The sequence below is a fragment of the Callorhinchus milii genome, unplaced genomic scaffold (assembly GCF_018977255.1).
Source record: "Callorhinchus milii isolate IMCB2004 unplaced genomic scaffold, IMCB_Cmil_1.0 Scaffold3, whole genome shotgun sequence".
NCBI lineage: Eukaryota > Metazoa > Chordata > Chondrichthyes > Chimaeriformes > Callorhinchidae > Callorhinchus > Callorhinchus milii.
In genome coordinates this window covers 50,325,729-50,351,650 of record NW_024704744.1, presented here as the reverse complement: position 1 = coordinate 50,351,650, position 25,922 = coordinate 50,325,729, and the positions used below count along the sequence as shown (strand labels likewise).

The window sequence follows — 25,922 nt, the reverse complement described above, 5'->3', positions numbered from 1 at the left end:
CAGTTGAACAAAAGATACAACTTCAGAATGGGAAAGTTAATGAAAATAAATTATTTGAAACAATATACACTCATTTCCTAAAAGTCTTATGTTGCGCGATGGAAATAAAAAGCAAAAGAAATTAAGAAGAGGACAATGTTTTAGTCTAAGTAACACCATCAATCTTGCTACAAAGCTCATCACTTGCAGGAGGGTGAAGAATGTGTACCTCCTACATACTGATCTGCTAATCGACTAACAACTGGGTTCCTACTCACTGCTAGGTAAACATAGGTGTGTGGAGTAAGGAAACTTGCCCAAAATTTTGCCGCCAGGTCTCTTGCTTGTGTGTGCTTTAACCACTGAGCTACAGGACTATATACTGTATCCAAAGTATACAGAGTAGCTGTATATATTGTTCCTATGTTCCAAAGATATTATTTCCTAAAAGAAATATATCTAATTTGCTTTGAAAGAATCAACACTTTCTACGATCTCCATCTCAAGCGGGGGGCAGAATAAGGTGAAATTTAAAAATGTTTGATTTTTAATTTCTTCTATTTAGGTTAATATCACAGTAATAAGCTATACTGGTGTTTGAGTAGCTGTATTTCTGGAACACTGATTTTTGTTTTTCAGTATCATGATGTGCTAGGTGAGTCTCCAGAATTTTTTTTAGCAAAGAGATGGGAACCTCTATAATCGTGCCAGCAACGTAGACTTACATATTTGAAGTGATTATACAGAAATCTAGAAAAACTCTAATGGGTATTGGGTTGATGTTTACAATCATACCAACTTTAATAAAAAGCAAAAAATTAGCAAAAAGCATTCAAGATCTTGCCTCAAACAATCAAGTAGTAAATGAATGAAATAATAAACAGAAGATACTGGAAATGGGCAGCAGGTCAATCAATGATTGAAATTTTGACCAGTTTCTCTTTGGTCTACGTTATATTTTCAGGATTCCTGTCATTTCATATTTTCAGCATTCATACTTCTCTTTTTCTCTATATACATATCAAAAAAGGCATAATCTCAAGGCACAGTCTAATCTTGTAATTCAAATTGGATATCATTAGAACGCTGATTAGATTGCATTGAGATTTCTCAACAGTGGCCTCAGAAAAGAAAAATGTAGCTGTGTCTCAGAAGAAAATGCAGCCATAAGACTGTTACATCATAATCAGAATTTATTTTGTAAAACAGGAAAATACTGCATCAGGTTCTTTAAAACAAATTTTATTTGGAAATCAGATAAAAAGCTGACTAGTTTTCACATCTTAAGACACATCTCAAAAAAATAGTACATAATAATAATTCCTCATTGTTGTGCATTGAGAAAGCTGACTAGTTTTCATTTTGCTACACTCACCAATCCCCAAAAATTATTCTGTTACTCATTTTTTATCCTTTGTTTGTTTTGCGATTCAAAATAAATTTCTTCCACTACAATAGAATAAATAGTTCATTACTGGATGTTACAACTAATTTACTGGCAATAAACAAAAACGGGAAATAAACGTTGAAAGTCAGATACCATATGAAGTTTTTGTAATATGTCTTATTCTTGAAAACAGACAGGCTTTTTGTTTCCCCTTGTTAATAGATAAGCATTTCTAAAGGCTCCTCTTGCTGAGTGGGATGCTGCGTAAATTATGTTTAAACAAAGTTTTACCTGATTTGATTCTGTTCCAACTATTGTAAGGTCTTGGATTGACCTGCGCCTCTGAGGATCACTGCCTGATGAAGAGAGAAAAACAGACTGAATAAAGCAATAACTGTTCAGCATGAGCCTACAGTAGGTAGGATTTCGGCAGGTAAGAGTCCAGTATCGGTACAAATGCAAGACAAAGAGATTCAGAGATGGAGAGAGAGTGCACAAGCAAGACAGACAGGCAATGCAGATGGGGAGGGGGCGAGGGAGAAAGAAGAGATTGTAACAAGGAGAGAGACAGCTGCAGTGACCTAACTGGAAACATGCTGTCTTGTCAACAAACTTTCTAGAACTTAATACAGTGACCACTCCTATCACATGAATAGCTGCTTTGCTTTCCTCCACCATTTTAAGTCACGTGTTCTAACAACCATATGCTGGGGGCCAGGACTGATGACGGCAACTATTTAAGGGCTCTTACGTTATGCTTCGCAAGAACAAGATTGCTGACATATGCCTCTGCTCGTGCTAAGCATTTCTCCTTTGAACTGTAGAGAACTCCTCCCTTAAAGNTTTTTTGCCTCATCACACACATCTCAATTTATAGTTTAACAAAACATGCATTTTAGACCACTTGATTTCAGAAATACTTCTGTCAAACCATATTGTACAGCGCACTCAAAAAAAGTCATCTCATCAACAAAAAACCCTTAATCTGTGTTCCCAAGTTACGCATAGTTATTATCAAATGCTGATATAGTACTCTTTTCCTCTATATAAACTCTGCATTCAGAATTTTTAAATGAAACAACTGTCAACCGGCAAGATACATTTTATAAAGTTCAATATTTGCAACATTTATCATGAATTAAAACATTAGCAAAAACTATATTCAAATCTCTATGTGAGCTCGTCAGGTTACATTTAAATTTTGTTCAATGACTCAAATGCAGCTTCTTTACATTTCTAACTGAAGAAGCAGCTTACCTTTTAGCAATACCTAGGCCAAATATTTCATTGTGTTTAGTGGTATCTGAATTTCAGTCAGGTTTTCAGGGACCCTGAGGTTTTATTAATTGCTTAAATGGTAAACAAAGACTGACAGATAGTGACAAATGGCTGTCAGTCTGGATCACACAATCCTTCTTTTGGGAAATGTTCCATGATTCCATGATTAACCCCCAAAACCCCAGAGATTGTTAAAACTGCATGTAAACATTTAACTTTTCATTCACTAACTGAAGAATTGTTGAGCAGAACACATGTAACATTTGATAGCACCAATGCTATTATTGTTATCAAAGTGCAAATGTTATGAAACGGAAACAGTTTTGAAAAATTAATTATCTATCTTTATTTGAAACTTTTCTTTATTGTAAAGTATAGCTTCTCTACATACTTCTTTTAATTGTTCAGAAATATCACCTCATACAGAAGCAACTAAAAAAAGTAAAGAAGGAACAAGGGAATCTACCTGAGGAACTCAACACAACTTAATATGATCTCAGTTTAAGAGGCATGATCATGAAGAGATAAATGTTGTAATTCAACATTGTTTTAACTGGATTTCTTTTTGCATCTAAATATAAATAACATTTACACAGACACAAAGCTGAATTATTGCACCTAATAATATTTATTATTCACCACTGCTTCTACGTTCTGTGGTCAATTCTGTGAAGTGCTTTGAGACATTTTGATGATGTGATGATACTATTGTAAGTTTTATTTTTATTTCCATAGAAAGTGCATTACGCAATAGAATTGATTAATCCCAAACAATCATACGGAGGGTCAGACAGAACCATAGAACCAGCCACTGGGTCTATTAGTTAAGGGTGCTTAAATAATAGTTTGATTTTAATAACTGAATAAACACATTTTCCAATGGACAACAATTTGTGGCTCAAGCTTGGTGAGATAACTGATATTTTGATTATCTCACTACAGATAAATCCACAGGCAGTTATGAATTTGAGAAAATGGTTAGATTGAGCAAGATGCTAATAATCCTTGCATTTGATATAACAACGTGATATAGGTGCCGTCGGGTTACCAACCCATCCGCCAGTGGAAACAGTTTCTCCTTGTTCACCCTATCGAATCCCCTCATCATTTTGAAAACTTCTATTAAGTCCTCCTCTTAACCTTCTCTGCTCCAAGGAGAATAATCCTCGCTTCTCTAGCCTCTCCTGATAACTGAAGTCCCTCATTCCTGGTATCATCCTGGTAAATCTCCTTTGCACCTTCTCCAATGCCTTGACATCCTTCCTAAATCCTTCCAGAACTGAAAACAGTACTCTAGCTGAGGCCTAACTAGTGTTTTATAAAGGTTCATCATAACTACCTGACTTTTATATTCTATGCCACTATTTATAAAGCCTTGTAACCTGTATGTTTTTTTTAAACAGCTTTATCTACCTGTCCTGCAACCTTCAAAGATTTACTTAGATCTCTGTTCCTTCACCCCCTTTAAGATTGTACCATCTAGCTTATATTGCCTCGCCTCATTCTTCCTTGCAAAATGCATCATTTTGCATCCCCCTCACTGTTTAATACTTTTTCCAGCTTAGTATCATGTGCAAACTTGGAAATTGTACTCCCTATACCCAAGTCCAGGTGACATTTATATAGATCAAAAACAGCAGTGGTCCTAATACCGAACCCTGGGGGACACCACTGCACATTTCCCTCCAGTCAGAAAAACAACCGTTCACTCTCTGCTTTCTGTCTCCCAGCCAGTTCTATATCCATGCTGTCACTGTCCCTTTAATACCATGGGCTTCAATTTTGCTTACAAGTCTCTTATGTGGTACTTCATTGAACACATTTTGAAAATTCATATAAAAGACATCAACTGCACTACCTTCATCCACCCTCTCCGTTACTTCATCAAAAAAAAACTCAAGTTTGTTAGACATGATTTGCCTTTAACAAATCCGTGTTGGCTGTCCTGCTTAACTAGTCTTTTAGAGTTTTTTGAAGATGTATCTAGCAGGTTAGATAGGGGGGAACCAGTACATGTAGTATATTTAGATTTTAAGTAGGCATTTGACAAAGTGCCACACAAAAGGCTATTGCACAAGGTTAAGGCCCATGGGATTAATGGGAACATATTAGCATGGATTGAAGAGTGGCTAACGGGTAGAAAACAGAGAGTAGGGATAAACGGGTCATTCTCAAATTGGCAGGATGTGACCAGTGGAGTGCCACAAGGATCAGTACTTGGGCCTCAGCTATTTACAATTTAGACGAGGACATTGAATGTAACGTAACTAAATTCGCGGATGACACTAAACTAGGTGGGAGAGTAAGCTCTGAGGATGATGCAAAAAGATTGCAACGGGATATAGATAGGCTCGGGGAGTGGGCGAGTAGGTGGCAGATGGAATTTAATGTGGGGAAGTGTGAAGTTATTCACCTAGGTAGCAAAAATAGAAAAACAGACTATTTTCTAGAGGGGGAGAGATTAGATAGTGTTAGTGTTCAGAGGGATTTAGGTGTCCTTGTACACCAGTCTCAAAAAGTTAAGTTTGCAGGTACAGCAAGCAACTAAGAAGGCGAACGACAAATTAGCATTCATTGCAAAAGGTTTTGAGTACAAGAGTAGGGAAGTCTTGCTGCAACTGTAGAGGGCCTTGGTGAGACCGCACCTAGAGTACTGTGTGCAGTTTTGGTCTCCTTATTTAAAAAAGGACATACTTACCCTAGAGAGGGTGCAGCATAGATTCACTCGGTTAGTTCCTGGGATGAGGGCACTGACCTATGATGATAGGCTGAATAAACTAGGGCTATATTCTCTAGAGTACAGAAGAATTAGGGGAGATCTTATTGAAACATAAGATTCTTAAAGGGCTGGATAAAGTAGACACTGAGAGTCTGTTTCCCCTGGTAGGAGAATCTATAACCAGGGGTCACAGTCTGAAAATTAAGGGTCAGCCTTTTAGAACAGAGTTGAGGAAACATTTCTTCACTCAGAGGGTAGTGGAATTCACTACCACAGAAGGCTGTAGATGCTCAGTCCTTGAACATTTTCAAGGCTGAGACTGATAGATTTTTAAAAAATAGAGGGATTAGGGGATATGAGGATAGGGTGGGTAATTAGAGTTAGGTCAGAAGATCAGCCATGATCTTATCGAATGGTGGAGCAGGCTTGAGCGGCCGAGTGGCCTACGCCTGCTCCTAATTCTTATTAACCCATATTTTTCTAAGTGAAAATTTATTTTATCCCGGATTAGTCTCTAGAATATACTGTAAAGTGATTTGACTGTAAATTTTGTGGGCGAAACGCAGTAGCCAATTGCGCACAGCAGTGTTCCACAAACAGTCGTGGATTGAGATTGACCAAATTATTATTATTAGTTTTTTAAAAAAAATGTTTTGAGTAAAGGAATATTAACCCCACAAAGTGATCCCCTCCAATCAATGAACAACCTGGTTCTTACTTCCTGCTACTACTACTTACTTGCTAAGATACCAGACTTCTACAAGATGAGGGTAATGTGTTGATTGGAATAATATTTCTCTTCAACTGTGCCTTCACCTCCCCTCTCGACTCTCTACCCGCTCCTCGCTCCCTCCCTTCCCTCACCCTGACCATTTCCCCCTGCTCAGGTCCCGACTTGGAAGATCTATTACCACAATAATGCTGTTACATTTAAATATTTTTCACCTATATGGGCAAAATTTAGGCTTGAACTCGATTACAGAGTTGACATCTTTCCCTTCTCTTTCCTAGGCTCCTTGTTTATTATAAATAATCCTTAAATTTGATATAGCACCTCATGACATCATCAAAATGTCTAAGGCTCTTCACAGAATTTACTGTAGTGACTAAATAGATGTAGGTGAATATGGCAGCCAACTTGCGCCTACAGACATGAAATGAATGAGCAATTTTATCCAGAGGATTACTGGGCAGGACAATGGGAGACATTCCCTTTGGAAAAAGTGCCATGGATCTTTATCCTCCACCTGAACAGGCAGAGGAGACCTTGGTTTAACATCGTATCTAAAAGATGGCATCAATCACAATGCAAGAGGGATTGCGTTCCAGCTCATAGATCAATTTGGAATTTCACCCCACAGCTTTTCACTCGGAGGTGAGAGTGAGCATATTTTCTCATCTCTTGTTGACAAAATTTAGAAATCCAAACCAGTGGATCAAGTTAAGTGATGGCTGTCAGCATCAACCTCATACCTGTTATCAAGCTTAACTATTGAAAAGGAATTCAAAATTTTGGCGATTTATCTAGTGAATTTCACGTAACTTCATCTTGTACTCAAAATGGCAATGCTGAAATATACAGTTGGTTTTGAAGGATCCAAGCAAAGTGCTGCTTATTTTTGATGTTTGAGTACTAAGATTATAGGGATTAGTCAAACTGATATATTTAGAAACTATGTTAACTAAGTTAATGGGATGTTAATGTAAGATCAAGTGACATTTAATGATATGATGAATTGAGTAATATCTTGAATCCAATTTGAAAACCTCATGCTCTCCAAGTGGTCATATGAACATAACTTGGCATGATGTCACATCATTCTTCTTGAAGACCAACCCTTTGGCATTCTCTGTACAATATCAAATGGCATCTTAAAGGTCTAATGTCCTTGCCTCAACCACCCATCCAGGTAGCATGTCAGATCAATACCCTCTGCACAAAAGTATACAACAACAACAAGATTGCATTTATAGGGCGCCTTTCATGTCGGGAGGACGTCCCAAGGCGCTGGACAGTTGGGTCGGGACCCGAGCAAGGGGGAAATGGTCAGGGTGAGGGAAGGAGCGAGGAGGGGGTAGAGAGTCGAGAGGGGAGGTGAAGGCACGGTTGAAGAGAACGTTCTTGAGACCGGCCTTGAAGGAGGAAAGGGAGGAAGCAAGGCAAAGGCACTGAGGGATTGCGTTCCAGAGCCTAGGGGCTGAGAGACTGAAAGCCCGGCCACAGATGGTAAGGCGGTTAGGGCGGGGGGTGTGGAGCAGACCGGAGCCAGAGGAACGGAGGGTACGGGCAGGTAAGTAGGGGGATAGTAGGTTGGAGAGGTAGGAGGGAGCAAGGGTGTGAATGGCCTTGTAGGTGAGGATCTTGAATTCGATCCTCTGGGGAGCCAGTGGAGGTGAGCGAGGGCGGGAGTGATGTGTTCGCGACACTACCTCGTAGTGTTAGTCCAAAAATTGGCTTTCACCCAAAACCTTAGCATATCTGAAAGCATTCATTCAAGTTTTACACTGTTTAATAAGAACTTGAATTTATATAGCGACCTTTATGCAGGACGACATCTTGGAGCACTTCAGAGTAGTGGGATTGGATACTGAGCAAGGATGAAGAGAAGGGAAAGGTGATCATAGGTGCAGTCAAGCAGGTTCTTTTTACAGTGAATGTAAAGGTAGATATAGAGGGGACAAGGTGGGGGTTTAGAAACAGGTAAGTCTAAAAGTTGGGGCCATAATGATTGAAGAATCGGCCACCAATGCTGGTGCAGCAGGGGCAGATGTGTCTGTGTTAACTGAACAAAGGCGGCCGGCCGGTAGACAAGTGGAGCATGAGCAGGTCAGACAGACCGGGAGATGCTAGGGTGTGAAGAGGTTTATATGCGAGAAATAGGATTTTGAAGTTGATCCGTTTGGAGACAGATAGCTGGTGCAAGTAAGGGCAATGGACAGCAGAGACATGGTTCAGCTGAACCCTGTGGATGGTGGAACTGGGAATAACCAGTGAGGAGTGCGTTTGAGATGTCAAGATAGGAGGTGACAAAAACACAGATGAACGTTTTAGTGGCATATGGTTTGAAGTAAGGACAGAGGGGCAAAGTGGCGAAGAAGAAGGAAAGCAGTTTTGGTCATGGACAGAATGTGAGGAGGGAATGTCACCTGAGGATTGAACTGGATGTCAAGGTTACACACTGGTTCGGTGAGTCTGAGGTATAGACTAAGTAGGTTGAAGAATCTTATGCATCTCTGTCTCTTTCCAAAGCTGGAAAGCTCAACATTACCTACTTATTTTGCATAGCTTATCTATCCAACAGTGGGGTACAACCTCATTGCTCTCCTCTGCTTGGGCAACCTCCCTTTGTCACGGAATCTACAATCAAACACAGTACTTCTGGTACAGTTTGACAAAAGCATTATTAAGGCTTAGGTGTGACTTCTGGGGGATCTGAATACAATTCATTTGATGGTATGGCCCATTTAGTCTTATCTATTGCTGTCTTACACTTTTTGGACATGGGCAACTCAATTAAGAGTCTCGGGTTTCTTTCAGCTTCATTGTGGAGGCAAGTTAATAATAATAATCCTTGCATTTGATATAGCGCTTTTCACGTCGGGAGGACCTCCTTTCTATGCAATACATTCCTATCCAATTTGTACCGTCAACATTCTCTTGATTATAACCTCTCTCAGGCTTTGACACAGATTCAACATTAACATATAAAAAGCTCCAGCTGTCAACCTACAAGGCATACAACCAGGGTCATAGTCTAAAGAAATTGACATTCTCGCTTGGTCTTGTGATCTTTTCCAGAGGATATCAGCTTGGCTCAGCTGGTTACGCTCTTGCCTCAGAGTTATAATATTGTGGGCCTACCACATCAAAGTTATAGTCAAGAGTCCAGGGCAACACATTGTACAGTATATCGTCAGAGGTATTGTCCTTTGGATGTGATGTATCACCTGTTTCCACACTTAATTTCTCAGAGTGACACTTCAAAAAGTTCATTTTGTCCAAAACAGGCTAATGCTAGCCATTTCAATTCTTCCAAATTCTTCCAAAGTTTTGAAGGATAGCCAGATCCAAAGAGCTAATTGTATTGTTTCTTTTGTGGTTAGTCACGTAAATAGAGACAGAATTGTGAAGGTATATGATTTCTTGAAATTTTGCAATACTCTTGTTCTCTGCACTTCTTTCACCTGCCCATCTGGTATGATAGTGAGCATTTTCTCTCAAATATTTCTTTAGTGCACTGTTAAATCTATTCAGATATTAGTATAACCAAAACAAATTAACAAAATAACCAATATCATTAGTTAATAGACTATGTAAGTAAGTATTTTTTTTAAAAAAAATTCTCTTTGATTTTCAACCAGGAAAAAAGGCAACTCATTTTCACCCCACCTTCATTTATTATGTATCTTTCAAAAACAAATAAGGATTTAAAAAAACAACTCTCTGGATACTCAATGGTCCTCAATTTCTTAGCAAAGGTGTTACTAAAGGTAGAAGAGTCAACATAGATTACAAAATACGTCACAAACTAACATCATGATTTACAAAGCAGTTTCAAATTCATGCTGATAAATTATTTCCTATTGTTCCTGTACATTTATTTAGTCCTTTATTGTGAAACCAAAAATGTTCTGCAAAAATAATCCCCAAATTGGATTCTTCCATAAATTAACAATTCAGGTTTATGCAATCAAATTGAGAGAAAATGTATTGAAACATTCATTCAGATAATAAAGCAGTTAACCAGAGGCTTTGGAAGTATAATGTTTTCTTATGGAAGGCCTGGATCACTGAAGGCTTGCCATTTCTTCAGAGGTTAAAAGCAAATCACAGAATACATGTGTGAGCATGCACAGTCAATTCCTTGAAAAATATCTTTAGTCAATCAGAGTTACAAGCATTGAAATTAAGGTTTCACTATTGCTACGCATCTAAAACAGAGCCCATATTCACAAAAATGTGCCCAGCCAGTCAAGGCTCGTGTTATATGTCAATTGCTTCAAACCTGAAAGCCCAAATTTCATTTATAACTTTTGTTTGTCACTTTTATTTGAAAAACAATGAATTAGTATTAGTAGTACAGTGCAACACAAAACAGAATATAAACTGGCATCCAAATAGATGAGACTTGGCTGAATAAATGAAGAATTAACTCACTGACACTGACCTTATCGTCTTTGTGAATATAGCTCAGCAATTAATTTTTAACCACACACCCTTATACAATTCATACAAACATCGCAAGGCAGGTAACACTGAGGACAAAGGCTGTGCAGGTGGAGGACAGACATTTGGGGGTGAAACTATTAGCAAGTGCAGCTGGCATTAGCAAACAAAGCAAAGCTCAAGACTGAGGAAAATACTTCTTGCTTCACAACTAAGGCCACTGTTGTCCATACTCAGACAGCTCCAGCAGGGGTCAGGACAGCAATCAGTAGTGGGAATCTGCTGATTTTTCTCTCACCTTACCCAGAGTTGTTAAATTACATGGAACTGTACGACATAGAAACTGTGCATTTGGCCCAACTAGTTTGTTTATACTCCGCATGAGTGTCCACTCCTCCTATTCCCTCTCCCATACCCCTCTATTTCCTTCATGAAAGCATTTAACGACTGGGTTCATATGCTGGAGGCTCTGGAAATTGGTCCCAAAACGTATGAAAATTATGGTTTTCACTGAGAAAAATCTATGCAATATTATGTTTTAACCCCCACAGTGAATCAGTTTGGTGAGGATTATATGTATCTAAATTTTTTTGTGACTGGCAACCAATAAATGAACAGCTGTACTGTACACTCAAATTCTGAAAAAATAACTCTCCACTTATGCAATAGATTACAGAGTAATCTGCTACTGTAGCATTTTACAGGTAATTATTTCACTCAAATCAATATTGAGAACAGTACTTGCACAATTGATCTTGTGAAGCTCATATTCATTCTGTAATTAATGACTTAAAATAAATATTGTCCTATACTGATTAATAGGTAGCACTTTGGCTGCTTCATTGCTTGTCAGATCTTAAATGTACCAATAAGCCTGAGTTGGAAGCTTTATGTGTAAGAGTAGTTATTTATGTCCAACACTGAAAATCTTCTCTCAGGGACTTTCAATTTAAACCTAAAATTCCTAACATTGAATACCCTACACTTTATGAATAAACAGAATACATGCTCATGAATAAATATAAGCAGTTAGCAAATTCCTGACCATTTCTTTGTTGTATCTAAGATATTAATTATATGCCCATTCAATTATTCCTAAAGACCTAGGAGTGCCCAGGCTATGCTTAAAAAAAAGCAGAGAAATCTAATTTATTCTGGCATTCAATGAAAATTATTGGTATTGATTAACTTGGGTTATAAAATATAACTACCTTCTGACCCATATATTTTGATAAATTCTTTTGTCTTGTTTTAATTGCTGTAGATTAAATCGTGCACAATATTAAGGGAAATGATCAGTAATTGTGATGTAGTAGCATTATATTAGCCACAAATCTCTGCCACTGGAATGAGCTTTGATCTTTATTCTCCAAAAGGAATGAAGATACCGTTCAATTTGTTTGTGTGGCTGATGTGCAATACTGCTCATGCAATTCATAATACAAAATTGCAACTCTATTATGAATTACATGTGTGATACAGCTATCAACAACAACAAATAATATTTAATAGCGCTTTTCACATCGGGAGGACGTTCCAAGGCACTGGACAGCAGGGGGTTGTGATCGGGGAGATAGGGGGAGTGGGGGTGTGTGTGGAGGGCAGAGGTAGGAGGGTGGCTGAAAGCGCGACTGAAGACAGGGTCTTGAGACGTGCTTTGAAGGAGGCAAGGGAGGAAGCAAGACAAAGGGACTGTGAGATGGAGTTCCAGAGGATAAAGTAGCCTATTGTATTAGCTGTAATTTCACTTCATATTGATTTCTGGAACAACAAGCATTAAAAGGACCTTATTCCCCAGCAGTTAACCAGCCAGCCCAGTAGTTAGAACTGGTACCTGATATGATGATCTGAGGAACATCCAGTATGGTACCAAATGAAGCAGTTTTACGATGGCCTCGTTTTGGCTTTGGACGGGCTGCAAAATACACACACACAGGTACGCATGCAACAAACAGCTAAACAGGTAACAAAGCGCATTACAAATTAGAGCAACACAGTTCTCTTTACAGAAACAAACATTTTACATTGGACCAGTTCATGCACAACATAAGGCTCCATGCAAAGGCCATACATGTTACAATTCACCCAGCCTCATCATACAAGACAGCACAATTAAAGCATAGACGATTAAACAACTGCATTTTTAAACCAAAACTCCTTCGCAAATACTGAAAACTACTGCATGCCTCAAACGTAAGCACACACAAAGGCCCACAAAGCTGAATTTGACAAAGAAACTATTTACACAAGTTATGAATGGCTGTGGAATGGATTTTATCTGTTGAAACAAGTTGCATGACAAATATTTCTAAAATAAAAAATAAAAACACAACCACAAATTTCTCTATAAGCTTGCTGAAATCCATTTTGTGCCATCTCCTGTAAAGTAATTTATGTTTCGATTACCATCAGCTACTTCATTCAGTTGTGGTCTCCCAGTTGTTTGAATTTTAAGTCTTCCTTTTGGTTTACTTTGAACATTCAGTAATCATAAAGTTAGTGCATACTTGGAATACCAGAAGATTAATATGTGCAATCAGTGTACAATAAATCAAACAACACAAATGTTTTTTATGCCAATAGCTGGAGTGGGCAGGTGGAGAAAGGAGAGCTACTTTCAGAAACTATAAATTAAATTTATTTTAAAACAGCAAATGTTGGCTGTATCTTAAGTGATGATATTTAATCCACTCAAATTAATTTTCACTGAATAGCACTTTTTATGCATTATCTAAACCCTTTGTTCTGGATTTTACCTGTGGAAGCATTCATGATCCTGGTCTCCAACTCTGACAAATTGCTGAGATCTGCACTCAGTCTCTTTCCCTCCAGAGTAGAGGCAGCAGACTGGGTACGTCCTCCAGACAGACTTTCCACACTGCTCCCTCGAGACAATGGCAAGTTCAGTCGTGTGTCACCCTATTAGAACAATAAATTATAGCTATATGCAAAAGGAAAGTTTCTTTCAAAGAAGCTTGCAATAGTCATTACAGCGATTATCAGTCCAATCAGATTCAATAGTACTAGCAGATTCTCCAGTAGTCGACTCACAGTGTGAGTTGTAGGGCAGCAGTAGCATCACACATAGTGAAGAGCCTGGCACAGATAGTGAGGAGACCCACAGAGCGATCAGACAGTGAGGAGAGCATCAGTACCATCACATAAAGCAGAAAAATTCATACATGTTCAGGAGGGACTGCTCTTTTGAAACTGAGGTTAAAACACAATATTGGGACAGTAGAGAGTGATTTTACTTTGCATCTGGCTGTGCAAGATTCTGACAATGGTGCAGAAAATGGAAAAAAGATTTTAATTCCCCAAACTCATGTATTTTTCCCTCGACAAGCAATACAACATTATTTTTACATGAAAGAAAATTTGTATTTATTGAAATGGCATATTATGACAGCAAATGTAATATTTGGAGAGGAAAGGAAAAACAGTTGTTTTCTGGATGTATTCTTATCAAGATGCAAGAAAGGGGGGAAAAATCACTGAGGGAGACTATATCCTTGATTTGCATCACAAACTGATGCAAGATATGGATTCAAATTTGGCTTAAAGGAGAGGCAATATACAATAAATGCTGCAGTTTTAAAGGGGATACAAGAGCAGAGACCTGGGGGTTCACGGACACAGGTTGATAAGAGTTGTTAAAAACCCATATGGGATCCTTGGCTTTATAAATAGAGGCATAGAGTAGAAAAGTAAGGAAGTTCTGTTAAACTTTTATAAGTCACTGGTTAGGCCTCTGCTGGAGTATTGTGTCCATTTCTGGCCACCATGCTTTAGGAAGGATATCAAGGCCTTGGAGAGGGTGTGCAGTGGAGATTTACCAGAATGGTACCAGGGATGAGGGACTTTAGTTATGTGGAGAGACCAGATAAACCGGGATTATTCTCCCTAAAGCAGAGAAGGTTAAGGGGAGATTTAATATGCGTTCAAAATTATGAAGGGTTTTGATAAGAGTAGATAGGGAGAAACTGCTTCTACTGGCAGATGGGTCAGTAACCAGGGCACATAGATCTAAGATAATTGGCAAAAGAACCAGAGGGGGGAGAACTTTTTTTAAAAAATTACACACACAGAGTTGTTACGATCTGGAATGCACTGACTGAAAAGGTGGTGGAAACAGAATCAATAACAACTTTCAAAACGGAATTAGGTAGCTACTTGAAAAGGAAAGATTTGCAAGAATATGGGGAAAGAGCAGGGGTAGAAAGACTGATAGGTAGCTCTTCCAAACAGCCGGCACAGGTATGATGGGCCAACTGGTCTCCTTCTGTGCTGTAATATTCTATGATTCTATATGGGTGTTGTGTTCAGAAGTGAATTATTAAAGCTGCTGCTTTAGTTAAATTAATATACTTATGCTTATTTGCTAGTGTTGCGTTAACCTGCAGAATTACAATCTTGAACATAAATGTTGTTTTGATTGAGTGAAGGATGATTCTGCTTGACAACATGACTTGGAGAAATACAATCTTGATTACAAATGCTTTAATTAAATTGAGCTGAATTGCAGAACTCCTAAGCCTAACAGGGTAGTTGGTATAACAATATTTGATTTGTTATTGCAGCTGTCGTCTGCTGTATTGTGAATAAACTGCTGTTGAATGGACCTGTAGTTTAATCAGTCAGCCCAAGCCTGATGTGCACCAATCAGACTGAAGTAGGGAATCATGATATAAAGTATAGCTGAGCTACACTTGGCAGTTAGAGTTGGTTTGAGAACAAGTACACATATCAATGACCTGCATTCGCAGGCTCTGTGTATGATAGTTAAATTTGCAGGGGACACCAAGTTTGGGACAGACGAAGTGTGAAATCAGAGGAGGCCCCAAAAAGAACTTAATAGGGCACACACATTAGGCTGATGACTGGAACATGGAGATCAATAGAGAGGAATGCAATATAGGAAATAGGAATAGGAAACATGTCCTCCCTGATCTGGAAAGAACTTGCCAAAGTAGTTGAAAGAGATCTAGATGTGTTAGTTGATTCGTCTTTCATGACTCACCGGATCAAAACAGTGTGCAGCAGCAATAGACAAGTCAAACAGGATGATGAATATTTTGCCAAATCAGTTTAATTCAGATCCTCAGCTGGACTCAATGTACAGTAGTGTATTGGTAGTTCTGGTTGTTGCTATATAAAGAGGGCTACCCAGGCCTTGGAGGTAGCACAAGAGAGCTTTGTGGATGATGCCGAATGTTAAAGGAACGAGCTAGGAGCAACGATTAGATAAGATAGGGGTATTCAGTCTTGAAAACAGATGTCTTAAGAGGGGATTTTATAGAGGTATAAAAGATTTTAAACAGAATTAAAGCAAATCCAGACGAATACTTTTGGACCCATCAAGAAAACAGACCAAGAGGACAGAGGTTTAGAGTTTCAAAGGTCAATTTCAAGATAGAGACCAGGAAATATTTATTTATACGTAGAGTAATTAAACAGGAACAGGTTACCTGGGAAGGGTGGTTTAGGCCAGAGCCCCTGGACTCATTTACAAAAAAACAAAAACACAGCTTGATGCTGTAAATGGGAATATAGGGGTGTGAGGTTTCTGGAAGGATGAGATGAAATGAGCCAAAAAAGCCTTCTTTACCCAAATTTCTCTTCTAATCAAGTTGAAACATCTCAAAAATGGTCAACTGTTCTTTATAATAAAACACAAGAAGCTAATTACACATTTCACAAACAGCCAATTTACATGGAGACTCTACTCACCGACTTAGGCTGGAGCTTAAGCTGGGCCAACTTTGTTTCCAAACGTTTAATTGTGTCATTGGTAGCATTTCCATGCAGTTCACTAGCTTCGGCATTAGCATCACTCTTGTTACTAGTGTTTGTAGAAGTTATTTCCAAGAAAGATCCTAATAAACAAAAAGAACACCTTGATTGCTAGGGTCACACCTTGAAAGCTTTCAACGACATAGTCGCTAGTGGCAGAAATGTGTTTAAGTCAGTTGTTATCTTTAATACATTAAACAAAAAACTGAATTATTTGCTTAGAGAAGATTGGTGATCAAAAATCCTGAACTAAGCATTTAAACATCAATGCTTTTCTTTGAGGCAGTAACATTACTTCACTTATTCAAACTGCTTCCAGATAAAGCAAAGGATGACAAGAGGGCACAAACTTAAGATAATCACAAAAGGAATTAAAAGGGAGGGAGATCGGGGGTAGGAATCTTTATGCAGAGAGCGATAAAAATGCTCACTTCTCTGCCAATACTCATGTTTAGGCAGAATCCAGATTATTTTAAGAGAATTAGATGGACGCTTGAAAAAGAGGAATATTAAAAGGCATGAGAAGCAAGCAGAAGATTTAGACGAGGCGTCACATATGGAAAAAAAAACATCACTGCAGATTTGATGGCTGGTTTCTTTGTTGTGACAATCTAAGATGGATTCATTAGTTAAAACCATGTCTAAAGCCATGAACTGGGATTTAAAAAAAATATTAAGTAAAAGGGCTAAAGTACATTGGTTGATACCATCCAATCTCAAGCAGAATTAAGTGATTTGGAGATGGTTATATTCCTGTATTTGTGATGACCATTACAGACTTATCTATATGCTATATTGGTCTCCCAATGGATTAGCAATGAAGAAGGAAGGGATTACATCATGTTTTCCATTTCCAGTTGACCAAAATATACTGAATTATCTATACATGCCACAATGCACAAAAGAAAATCCTTAGCAACAGACACTAGAAAAATAGTCTTAGATAATGGACTATTTATTCTTATTTGGTAAGAAAGTTCAGCTACTGACCAAACTAGATCTGGTTTCTCCAATTGTTAATGTTTACTTTTTAAAAAAAGTATATATCTCAATTTGTCTTCCCTCCCCCAATACCAATTACCTGCTTAGGGGAAAGACTAGGTGGTTTTGACCACTGATAGTTTCCACTGTTCCTGGAACTTGCAAAATACAAACTTGAATGGAGTCATCCCAAGGCAACCACGTTGACACTGGTAAATTTGTCCCAGAAGAAATACCATACCTGAGGTCACCTGAGACTAGGGTAGTTTAGAGGCTATCTGGTTACTCCAACAATCAAAATAACTAAATGCCTGCAGTACACAATAGCAGTAGGAAAAAAATTGAAATCCTTTAGCATCATTCTATTCACTGTCTTGGGCAGATTCCTCCAACCTCAAATGATCATCTTATTCTCTTTTGTTAGAATAGTCAATTGTGATGACTCCCTTATTAGAATTTTACTACATGGAAGGATGCCATTTGTGTATGTGCTGGGTCTCTAAAAGAGCTCCATGACTTCAGCAATATTGGTTTGTGATTTTGGCAATCAAGCCTGATATAGCTGTCCAGGGAGTTAAACTTTGTTTCCTTAATTGAAGAAACTTTAGAGGATGCGATAGAACAGACTAAATAATTCCAAGACTTTTCAAGGTTTTAAAAAAAATTGGCGACCTGGGGGTGCAGTATCTAGAAACATCAAAGCAGTATCTAAAATAGAGCTTGGTTCATGTCATCTTTTATTTTATAACAGATTTTATAAAAATGTAAAATGATTTCAGAGAACAGAGTATAAAATCAGAATTTTTCACGTATGGCAGAGTTGTAGCTAATAAAGCACTCTTAGATTCCAAATTGCTCATGCTGCAGGGTATTCAATCTTTAAAATGTTGGTACTTCATTTTAGAAATGGTTGGTCCCACAGTGTAAAGTGCAGTTTAAGTTGGAAGAAAGAAAGTGGGTAGAGGTAAGTGCATGTTTGCATTTGTCATGTTGACTTGATCTCCAGGACGGTTAATAGCAGGAAACGATGACCATTCTGTTGAATTACTTTGGCAAGCGTTAAACATCATCTTGCCATACAATTATCATTGCAGGTGTGGTTATGCCCTTGCTAGGGGCATTTTAATCTGCTTGGCATCCTTTTATGTGGGGCTGACAAGGTGAAAAGAAGAGAACAATATTGGGTTTAGCCATGACCACCCCATCCATCCATGTTGCCACTTGTTACCTAATTGAAGAATGGTCATTTACACAAAATATTGACACTCACACATATGTATCCAAGCATGAATCAGTTAAGAGCCTTTTGTGAGAGAGAAGTAAGGGTCTCCTTGGAGCTGAGCTGGTTCCAAAGTCATGTGGTTGGCAATGGAATGCAGGAATCAAATCAATCCTCTACGGTGAGGTTATTGAGTCCAACAGATCCATAGTACTCCAGGGCACTGCTGATTACAGGCAGGTCAGTCTGGCTTCAACAGGACTTGGGAGGGGCAGAACAGTAACTGGGAACAAGGATATTTCTCACTCAGCTATTAATAACCCTGCAAGCCAAAGTCCCAAGGAGAGACTTACTTCTCTCCCCTAAAAGGCTCTTAATGGATGCGTGCAGGGATACATACCTGAAAAGTAACAAATATCCTTGCAATTTATAATATTAAATAATAATCCTTACATTTGATATAGCGCTTTTCATGTCTTCTAGACGTCTCAAACTACTTCACACAATGTACTGTAAAGTGAATTGACTGTATATTTGTGGGCGCAACAATTTACACTGGTTAGTAAGTGACTATGCTTTGGGATGCCGATTATTAAGTTTTTTTCATGGAATTAATTTGTACATTTTAGGCAGTTTTGCAAACATCTTTTCTTTCCCTTTTCAAATGAGTAGATTTAAAACCTCTTCATACCTGTGCTTGTGGCAGAGTTACTCTGGCTCACGTCGGAGTAGTGGCATGGGTACTGGAGTGGCTCCTCAGCTCCTGGAAAATACTAACCAAAAAGAATAAAGACACATTTTGGGTGGCACATTTACAACTCCACCATATTAGATATGCAAGACATGCAAAGACTTTTTCCGCCTTGAGATTTGGGCTATTTAAATTCAATATAGTTTATGACAGCAAACCTAACATGGTTATAATAATCACACTTTTGGAACTCGCTACTTATCAAGTTGCAAATACCAAATAATTGTCTATACGAAGTCAATACTCAAACATTCGATTTAACATTGTTACCATGTTGGGATATTAACTCCTGTCATCTTCCAACAGATCAATATCAGACCCCACTATTGTGTCCATGCCCCCATGATATTGGCACAACTGTTTTTTACTCTGTATTTGCAGATCAGTGAGTCCAAGGACTGATTGTAGATTATTGAATTGACGTACAATTATGACTTTGTTGCCAGAAACTCTCAAAATGGCAGACATCAGATTACGGACCAGTGATTTACATACTAAAACAACCAGTGGTTTATTTACAACAAGAATGAACACAATTAGTAAACATCGCCAGAGAGCAGCTAATTCACGACACATTTATTATTATTATTGATATAGCGACTTTCATGTTGGGAGGATGTCTCCTAGAACTTCACAGGATACACAAAACACAGTCACTAACTACACTTTACAGTGAATCCTGTGGAGGGCTTTGAGATGTCTCAACAAATTGATAAGGCACTATATCAAAAGCAAGATTATGTTGTAGGCAAATATGACAGATTGTTGGCAATGGCATTAGGAGAAAACTCCCTTCTCTATTTGAATAGTGTCATAGTACCTTTAATGTCCATCTGAACAGGTAATAATAATAATCCTTGCATTTGATATAGTGCCTCATGTCTTTGAGAAGTCTCAAAGTGCTTCACAGAATACAGTGCAGTGAATTGACTGTATATTTTGTAGGTGAAACAAGGCAGCCAATTGCACACAGCAGTGTCCCACAAACAGTCTTGGATTGAGTGACCAAATTATTGTCTTTTTTTATTTTGAAGAGATTAATAACCTTGCAAAAGCAATCTGCCAATCGACTAACAACAACAAAATTACATTTGTAAAGCGCCTTTCACGTCAGGAGGACGTACCAAGTCACGTCAGGAGGACGTACCAAGGTGCTGAACAGTCAGGGATCAGGACCCGAGCTTGGGGGGGAAGGATTCGGATGAGGAAGGGCAGAGGGGTTAGGAAGGCATCTGAAGGCACTGTCAAAAAGGAAGGTCTTGAGTCGAGCCTTGAAGGAGGCAAGAGAGGACGAAAGGATTGTGAAGGCGAAGGAATTGTGGGATGGAATTTCAAAGAGCGGGGGCAGAGAGGCTGAAAGCCTGGACGTCGATGGTAGGGTGTGTCAGCGGCTGAGGGGTGAGGCAGTGGCAGAGTCGGGCAATGTTGTGGAGGTGGAGGAAGGCAGAGCGGGTCATGGCACAGATATGGGGGAGAAAGGGCAGTTGATGGTTGAACAAGACGGCCAGGTTCTTAACTGGCTTGGTGAGGTGGAGTGTGCAACCGTGAATGCTGATGCTGCCAGTGCCTGAGGTGCTGAAGTGAGCCAATCACGAGAGCCTCAGTCTTGCTGACATTCAGCTGTAGAAAGTTGGCTCTCACCCAGGACTTGATGTCAGACAGAGTCTGTCAGGATGTCAGTTGTCCTGGAACAGAGGGTGGAGGCAGAGAGATAGAGTTGGGTGTCACTCGAGTACCTGTGGAAGTTGACCCCATGTCTGCGGATGATGTCACCAAGGGCGTGCATGTGGAGGTTGAAGAGGAGGGGACCGAGGACAGAGCCCCAAGGAACACCACATGAGACAGTGCTGGAAGAGAAATTGTTGGTGGAGACAAATTGGAGGTGGTGTGAAATGTAGGACCTGAACCATTCACGGACAGAACCTTGAAGGTTGAGGTGAGAGAAGAGGCGGTGGAGGAGGATGGAGTTGTCCACGATATCGAAGGCAGCAGAGAGGTTGAGGAGGACGAGGAGGCAGAGGGAGCCCTGGTCACAGATGGATAAAATGTTGTTTGTCACCTTGACCAGAGCAGTTTCTGTGCTGTGAGCAGCACGGAAACCCGATTGGAGGGGCTCGTAAAGGGAATGAGAGGAATGAGTGAAGCTGGGAAGCAACAACTCTTTCAAGGACCTTCGAAAGAAAAGGGAGGTTGGAGATGGGCCAGTAATTAGAAAGCAGGGATGGGTTCAGGGAAGGTTTTTTCAGGATGGTGGTGATTGTAGCTGTTTTAGGGGTTGGGATCGTTGCCAGCTGAAAGGGAGAGATTGATGGTGTCAGAGAGTAGAGGGGCGAGGGGGTGGAGCTGGGAGGTAAGGAGACGGGTGGGAATGGGGTCAATGTGGTGCGTTTCATGCTGGATGTGGTGGTGATGAGAGAGGATGTGTAGGCAGGTTTGAAAATACGGAGGGAGGGATGGGTAGGGGTCAAAGTGTGGATGGGAGATGGGGAGGGAGTAGTGGTTGAGAGGGAGGAGGCAGCTGAACGGATCCCCTCGATTTTGGACTCGAAGAAATCCAGCATCTCCTCAGTCAGAGCTTGAGGAGAGAATGGGCGAGGGGTGGAAGGGTGGATGGAGGAGCCGGTTGGTGGTAACAATCGTGTTCCAACTTACTGTTAGATAAACAGAGGAGTGTGGAATTGAATCCAAGTCCTCTCATTTGCGAGGTGAGTGCTCTAACCTCTAAGTTACAGGACTCCAGGTAGACAAGACCTTGATTTACACCTCAGCACTGCATTGGAGTGTTAGTCTAGACTATAAGAATTCAAGTCCCGACATGAACTTGAACCTACAATCTTCTGATTTCAGTGAAGTCAGCTTCTTTTCCAAAACAAGTTCCAACAGCTACCCTATCTGCCTTAGCAATTATGACAATTTCTGGGGTTCAAAACTTTGTACTGAACAAATCGCTTACAAAAAGGCAATAAACGCTTTTGCACCAAATTCACTACCTTGACGAATTCATAGAAGTAGTTGCTTTTGAAATAAAAGTATGACACATCCCAGCTTTATTGGCATACAAGGCTGGATAGGAGGTACCCTTCCAGAAAACATTGTATACAACAACAAGATTACATTTGTATCGCGCCTTTCATGTCGGGAGGACACCCCAAGGCGCTGTGTACAGCATTTCAGACCCGAGCTGGGGTCAGGGGCACACACATTTGTATCAACTTTTTTAATATAAATTTATAGCAATTTGTATCAGTGACAATTTATCAACATTCATCACATCAAACGTGCTGTATGTCTGCTAGAGGCAATACACCTTTCCCTTTCTCAATGGCGACAGCTACAATCACATCATTCTCATCATTGTCTTAACTTTTTTTTTAGCAACACTGCTAACCAGCAATCAAATACTGTGACCCAAGCTTTACAAGTGTCATAATTAAGATGTTGATAAAGCGCTAGGGGCTTGCATCAGGTAGACATTAAAATCCTTTGACACTATTCAAAAAGAGAACGGAATTTCTCCTGGTGCTCCGGCTTAGAGAGAAAAAAACATCATTCACTTCATGGCTGTTTGTGGGACCCCTGCTGGGTGCAATTCTGGCTACTGCATTTTCCAAGCACTCTGGATGCTACTCTGCGTGAATGTCGCTATATAAATACTAGTTGTTTAAAAATGTGCAATCACTACACTTTGTGGTAATTACCTGTAATTAATTAAAATTATGTGAAAGGCGCTATACAAATGTAATCTTGTTGTTGTAATACACTTTGATGTATTTTAACTTTGAAGACCAAATGTCAAATGCGAGCATTATTTATAGGACATCTGATGTGATATATTTGATGGAATTGTTTTGTTAAAATGACTCCACTGAAGTGTAATTGGCTACTGCATTCTGGTCTTCAGAGAGAAAAAAAAACAGCCAGTGGTTCTACTTTTAACCTATAGTGGAAAGTGCACACGATTGGACATCAGGTGATAAGCCCAGGCTCAGGTGTGATGCCCCACCCCCCCTCCCCACCCATTGCTGAATAGCCCGACAATACTTACTGTCTAGGCTTACATAAGAAAAAATGGCACTTGGGCAAGGAAGCGGGGCTGTCGATGATAGTGGTGCCACAATACAATAATACACTACCTTCAGGAAAGAAGAGAAAATTTGAGGAAAAAAATGACAAGCTTACACAAAGTATTCTAAATTGTCAGTGTGCCGAAGATTTTCAAATGAATAAACATTTACGTTATTCAGCATATTCAAAAATGTATTTTTGTAACCAGCTGTATATTCTTTTGAAAAAATCCAAATGTTCAAAATTACCTTCATTAAATGCATCATTATCCTTACTATCTCCTCCATTGAGGGGCGCTGTGCAGGGTCCTTAGACCAACAGCGAGTCATTAAACTCTCAATGGGTTTGGGCAGATTTTTGATCAAAGGTGGCCGAGTACCTAAAATACATGGATAAAAAGAAATGATTGAGTGACAGACACCTGCAACTTTTGTCAAATGAATTAACTGATCAACATACAAAGCACAAAGTTCACACTGCACAATACTGTTTACTGCTCTTTGATACACATTAGATAATATTTCCTTATTCTAAACTCCCTATTACTTTTCTTGAGGGTACGTCGGCAGACCCTAAATTAGTTTACTTATTCTACAAAACTACCTGGTAGAAAACTAAGTTTTAAAAAAAGCTTTAAAACTTGTTTAAAGTGCATATAGTGGTGCCATCTTAAGATCAGTCCCGAGTTTCCAGGAAAAATGTTGAACTTGAACAGACTTTTGGTTTATAAATGTAATTTTTGTTGTTGTTGGTTTAACAGTTTTTTTAAAATCTCAAAATAGTGAATTGTAAATTCCCAAACAGTGGATTGTTACAATTAAAGTAGAAATTCCATCTTGAAAATATCACATTTTAGATCCCACTCAATGGATAAAAGTGGAGCTACACGGATTATTTTCACTGCTATTGAAAATGTACTGTTTCTTTTTGGGGGATTATAATGTTGCATAACAATACCAGGTTTTAATTTGCAGTAATAAATAAGAAATTTAAGCCGCACAAACAAAAACGTTTTCTGGGAAGTAGAAATATATGCCAGAGGCATGTGGAAACTTTTCTCTGGCACAAACTACTGGTAGTCCCATTGGCTGATGAAAATTCTGATAGGCATTTCTTCATAAGAAAGCTGGTTAAATATCACAAATTCGACTCTGCTTTCTTCAAAATAGATCTCACAATTTTTTTCCTTTTCAAGTGTATATCCAATTTTCTTTTGATAGCGATTATTGAATCACTTTAATCAATTATTCTAAATATTAAGATCTCACTCTCTCCTCCCCTAACTTAACTGAAAAAAAATTCTTTAAATTTGAGGGCGGCAGTAACTTATCATTCCCGGCTCTTGCCAATGCCATTCTACAACTGGCCACTGGGAGGTGTAAGAGTCTCCTTCACTCCATCTTCCAGACCTAAATTGGGAACTTCTGTAGGGAACTATCAAGCCACTCTTTTGTCTTAACATTACATGAATCGTTTTATATTGAACATATATCAAGATATTACTTTATATGTATATATTAAGAAACTATTCAATACTTTTCCAGACAGCCATTCAATTTTTCTGAAGTACAGATAAGGATATCAGTTCAGCTGCTACCAAAAAAAAAGCCAATGAAATGCAAAAGTTAGTTTTACTCTGATTGTATAACAAAGATAAATTCACTTTCCAAACATAAACTTACCATTGTGAACAGCCCACATAATACGAAATGCAGGGCCACCAATTTCATCAAAAGGTTTTCGGCGTGTTATCACTTCCCAAAGAATGATGCCCCAGCTGAAGACGTCACACTTTTCACTATAATTACTACCTGTGACATAAATTCAATAAGGAATCGTCAGAGAAACACAACCAATAGCTACAGAGAAGAGGCACTTGGAAGATGTATTAATTTGTCGAGCCCTGTAAAGGGCATTTCAGGACGAAGATGCTACATTTAACAGTATGCTGTGGTTAGGAAAGGTTCGAGAACTCTGCATAGTTCTACATTATACAATTTAACTAGAGACCAAGACCATCCAAAAATAAAGTGCGCAGGTAAAGGATATTTTGTGGCCATTTGGTAAAATGGAAATCAATTGAACAAAAATAGCTATTGAACAAAATGCATGCATGATGTCAATGTTGATGACTGGAACAATTATTAATTTCTGTACCAAATGATAACTCTAAACACTCCAAATTAGCTGTCAAAGGACAGGCTAGAATCCATTATATTAGCATGACAAATGTGGCCTTACGTAAATTTTAATAGAATTTACATGGTATGTTTGGCAACATACCATATACATTGCCATCACTCGTGCAGTATAAACAGGGTCTTGTGTTGGAGCTGAGAGCTGCTTTCAGGAACAAAGCAATTCATTCTCATGCAGTAGAAACACAGTGGGTGCAAATTATGTTGGGTTTGCTTCTCTATGCTCATGTCAAAGCTCTCAGGAACTTGATATAGTACATTTTTAATCTTGAGATCATACAAGCAGTTTGATAATAACATTTAAAAATGATCAATTTCAGTGCACAAATAGTATGCCAATTGCAGCTTGACAAATTGCAATGTGGAGCAAGCAATATTAACTCAG

The 25,922-nt window shown here is 38.9% G+C and overlaps 1 protein-coding gene across 2 annotated transcripts in view; it reads right to left on the bottom strand.

Annotated features, from left to right (window-relative positions):
- Positions 1–25,922, bottom strand: part of map3k7 (mitogen-activated protein kinase kinase kinase 7) — a 60,204-nt gene that overhangs the window by 9,044 nt on the left and 25,238 nt on the right. Inside the window, exons 7-13 of one of the 2 annotated variants that reach the window (XM_007892917.2) lie at positions 25,022–25,150; positions 23,588–23,718; positions 19,215–19,296; positions 16,261–16,406; positions 13,287–13,449; positions 12,365–12,445; positions 1,658–1,722 (exon numbers count right to left, since the gene is read on the bottom strand). In XM_007892917.2, coding sequence (XP_007891108.1) covers positions 1,658–1,722; positions 12,365–12,445; positions 13,287–13,449; positions 16,261–16,406; positions 19,215–19,296; positions 23,588–23,718; positions 25,022–25,150 — 797 coding nt within the window. The remainder of the gene's footprint in view (positions 1–1,657; positions 1,723–12,364; positions 12,446–13,286; positions 13,450–16,260; positions 16,407–19,214; positions 19,297–23,587; positions 23,719–25,021; positions 25,151–25,922) is intronic. The other variant, XM_007892919.2, reaches the window with a different exon arrangement.